This window comes from Haplochromis burtoni, unplaced genomic scaffold, assembly GCF_018398535.1.
Source record: "Haplochromis burtoni strain Fernald_Lab_line unplaced genomic scaffold, NCSU_Asbu1 Contig_23, whole genome shotgun sequence".
Classification (NCBI taxonomy): Eukaryota; Metazoa; Chordata; class Actinopteri; order Cichliformes; family Cichlidae; genus Haplochromis; species Haplochromis burtoni.
The window spans coordinates 1,678,266-1,678,541 of NW_024582384.1; the positions used below are offsets into that span (position 1 = coordinate 1,678,266).

Sequence of the window (276 nt, forward strand, 5' to 3'; positions counted from 1 at the left end):
GGACATGTAGAAGAAGCTCATGGCCATAGAGCATCTGAACATGGAGACCACAAGCCTGAGGGACATGTGCATGGTGGACATGTAGAAGAAGCTCACAGCCATAGAGCATCTGAACATGGAGACCACAAGCCTGAGGGACATGTGCATGGTGGACATGTAGAAGAAGCTCATGGCCATAGAGCATCTGAACATGGAGACCACAAGCCTGAGGGACATGTGCATGGTGGACATGCAGAAGAAGCACATGGACAAAGATCTGCATCTGAACATGGACAT

At 49.6% G+C, this 276-nt stretch overlaps 1 protein-coding gene across 6 annotated transcripts in view; it reads left to right on the top strand.

The window, feature by feature from the left end:
- The window catches only part of LOC102288937 (sarcoplasmic reticulum histidine-rich calcium-binding protein), a gene marked incomplete at its 3' end in the record, with an annotated part of 74,920 nt that overhangs the window by 56,976 nt on the left and 17,668 nt on the right, over nt 1-276 (top strand). For 4 of the 6 annotated variants that reach the window (XM_042218780.1, XM_042218779.1, XM_042218781.1 and 1 more), the window contains 1 exon segment: nt 5-268. In XM_042218780.1, coding sequence (XP_042074714.1) covers nt 5-268 — 264 coding nt within the window. 6 annotated transcript variants of the gene reach the window in all.